The 3,098-nt window shown below is 32.7% G+C and overlaps 1 protein-coding gene across 1 annotated transcript; it reads right to left on the bottom strand.

The window, feature by feature from the left end:
- Positions 1-1,875: 1,875 nt before the first annotated feature.
- On the bottom strand, positions 1,876-3,098 carry LOC122606797 (cytosolic sulfotransferase 15-like). Its single transcript, XM_043779653.1, has one exon. The coding sequence runs from the start codon at positions 3,057-3,059 to the stop codon at positions 2,076-2,078; it is 984 nt and encodes a 327-aa protein (XP_043635588.1). The 5' UTR covers positions 3,060-3,098; the 3' UTR covers positions 1,876-2,075.

Raw genomic sequence — 3,098 nt, 5'->3', positions numbered from 1 at the left:
CATTCACAAATTCACAAAAGGCTATTTTGAAGATTTTTCAAAAAAGTTTCTTTTACAACATATATTTTTATATCATTTCACGTGTGAATGAACAAAAAAAACATATGAACAAATATATAGTTTAAGATTTCTCATGGTTCCTACAAAAAAATGGTTCTTAAAATAAGGAAACTTTATATGTATAAAAAACACACGTGAACAATTATATAACTTAAGAGTTTTCATGGTTCTTAAAAAAAATAGTTCTCAAAATAAGGAAACTCTATATGTATATATACATATAAAGTTTCCTTATTTTGAGAACCATTTTTTTGTAAGAACTATGAGAACTTTTAAATTATATATTTGTTCAGATGTTTTTTTTTTTGTTTATTCACATGTGAAATGATATAAAAATATATGTTATAGAAGAAACTTTTTCAAGAAACATTCAAATTAGCCTTTTTATGAATTTGTGAATGAATTTGTTCACATGTGACAAACGGCTATATATAAGATTTTGGAAAAAAATTTCTTCTACAACATATGTTTTTATAACGTTTTACATGTGAATGAACAAAAAAAAACATATGTTCCAATATGAAATTTAAGAGTTCTCACGGTTTTTAAAAAAATGGGTTCTTAAAATAAAAGTATATATTATATATATATATATATATATATATATATATTGGCCCCATGTATCTTTTGATGATTTGGTATGACAAAATGAAAGATATTTTTTGAAAGCATATACAAAATGTTGAAAGTGATGTCACGTAAAGGAAAAGGAAAATTACCAAAAGTAACTTTGTTCAATGGCATGGCCATACAAAAGACTTGCATTCCAGTTGACCCACGAGCTGAACAACATAATTGATCCATGACTCAACCAACTAAACCTAAAAAGACTCCGCTGAAGTGTTTCCAAAGGTTTTGTCGCTATGATCGTCTCTTCCCCTTAGCTTAGTAACGTCAAAGGTAGCGTATCATCACCTTATTTCGTCTAAGGGCGTCCACCCACCCCATACCTCCCAGTCTAAGGGCGTCATCCATAGCCTTATCTCGATCTCTTTTCGGGCCAAATTTGTTACATTCACCAAATCGTATCATACTCTAATCTTGCTTGACACCTTTTAAGTTTCGACTTTTGACATCGATGTTAAACAACATTGAGGAACCCATTAGACAAATTTTGTGATATATATGGTAGATACTGTGCGTGATAAAAAATCCTTATCCTATCTATCTATTAAAAATACAAGATGATAAACAATTTTTTTTTATAGTTGATTGTCTAGTGATATCCGCTAAGTACCTAAAAAAATGGGTCAGTTTTCGTCATATAATGATTACTCAATTCGATCCTTTTTTTCTTTGTATCATAATTCAATTAACTTAGGTTTTTCTAGGCTGTAACTTTAATTAAATAAGAATAGTTTCTTTCGTTGATAGACTATTCCAGTAAGATGGAATCCAATGCGGTTGTCACATAGAATCGTTCCCACATGCGTTGGTCGTCCCACTAAATTTGTCTTCTTTTAAAAAATTCAAAGTGAAACTTGACGAACTTTGACTTAACTATTTTTGTTTGTATTATATAATATTTGATGAAGGTTATATAATTTGATTGTGTTTTAGATTTGTGTTTCATTAGTATAATTTTTATCAACTGAGTATTATATAACACAAATAAAAAAATTTATGGTCAAAGTTAGTAAAGTTTGATTTTGAAACTTGAAAAGTAGACAAGTTTAATAGGACGGAGAGATTATATAATTTTAAGTAAAGTGAAATCAAACAAGATGATTTGATCCATAGATAACAAAAAACTCATTTTATTCGATAGAAGTAAGTCAAATAAACCTTCACATTCGATAGAAAACAAAGCAATAATTATGAGCAAACTCAAGTTTTCTTGATTTCAATGAAGATTTTGATACATTACAAGGCTGTCAAGAACTAAACTTAAATACTGCAGGAAGGAAGGAAATAGCTAGGCTGGGTCAATAGAGAAACCCATTATTTAAAAACTGAAACACAAAGACAAATTACAAGGACACATACCCTTGACTTATTATACAATGTAATCAACTTTAGAAGGAAATATCTAAACCGTGGAACTCTTTGTTAGTAATGTCATCCAAAATTTGGATCATTTCAGGTGTGAGATAATTGATCGAGTCTCCAACGTTACCTTGCCGAAAGAAGGCGCTATTTGGCAAACCACGACCTAAATCACCATGCTTATTGGCCGCACTCAACTTTTCAAAACTACACAAGCTCACAATCTCTTCCATCACACCACGAGAGTTTTCCTCTTCGGTGAAAGGGTAGCCCAAGAAGTCCGCAAGATTCTTCACATTATTTTCAGTATCCGATTTCATGTTCTCGTATGTTAAAAACAAGATCTTGGATGGATTTTCTAAACTGGCCTTACGATACCCTTTCACGTGCTCCCAATACGGTCCATGTGGGGTGATACCTTTAGTAAACTTCTCAAATGCCTCCTCAACCGTCATTGGGCCAGTCGATGTGCCTCTAAGCTTGTTTGCAAAGTGAAACAAGGAAACTAAAACGTCTTTAGGATCTCTACACATATAAACTATGCGACAACCGAAATCAAGAATGGACGGGGGCAATGAAATGCAAGGTAGATGGGTAAAAAAGAGACGGGGTGAGTGGCCCTCGGCATAAGTAGGAATCTTTTCTACGACTTCGGTCTCAATGTTAGGCACAAGTTTATGGGGATTAGTGGAGAGAAGGGGATGGTTTTCGTTTTGGTAACGGTTTCTGTTCACTATAGCAAACACGAGCGACTTGAGCCATGTTGTGCCACACTTTGGCTGTGTGGCCAAGTAGATATCACTTGGATGAGGTTTAAAATCGTCTTGTGCTGCCATAACAGTCATAATTGAAAACATTCGAGCAGATTGGAACCAAAAACCTTGATACATGTATAGTTCATCAGTCATCCAACCCTTCTCTTTGGGAAAAGTTATGATTTTGGACTTGTATCTATCAAAAAATAGAGACAACTTGTTCGCAATGTGATCTTCATCAAAAGTCTTTGACGACATTTCAAGAATTGTGTGTAGTTATAAATAATGACAAAAACT

The sequence above is a fragment of the Erigeron canadensis genome, chromosome 7, assembly GCF_010389155.1.
Source record: "Erigeron canadensis isolate Cc75 chromosome 7, C_canadensis_v1, whole genome shotgun sequence".
Taxonomy (NCBI): domain Eukaryota; kingdom Viridiplantae; phylum Streptophyta; class Magnoliopsida; order Asterales; family Asteraceae; genus Erigeron; species Erigeron canadensis.
This window is presented reverse-complemented; position numbering and strand designations above follow the sequence as displayed.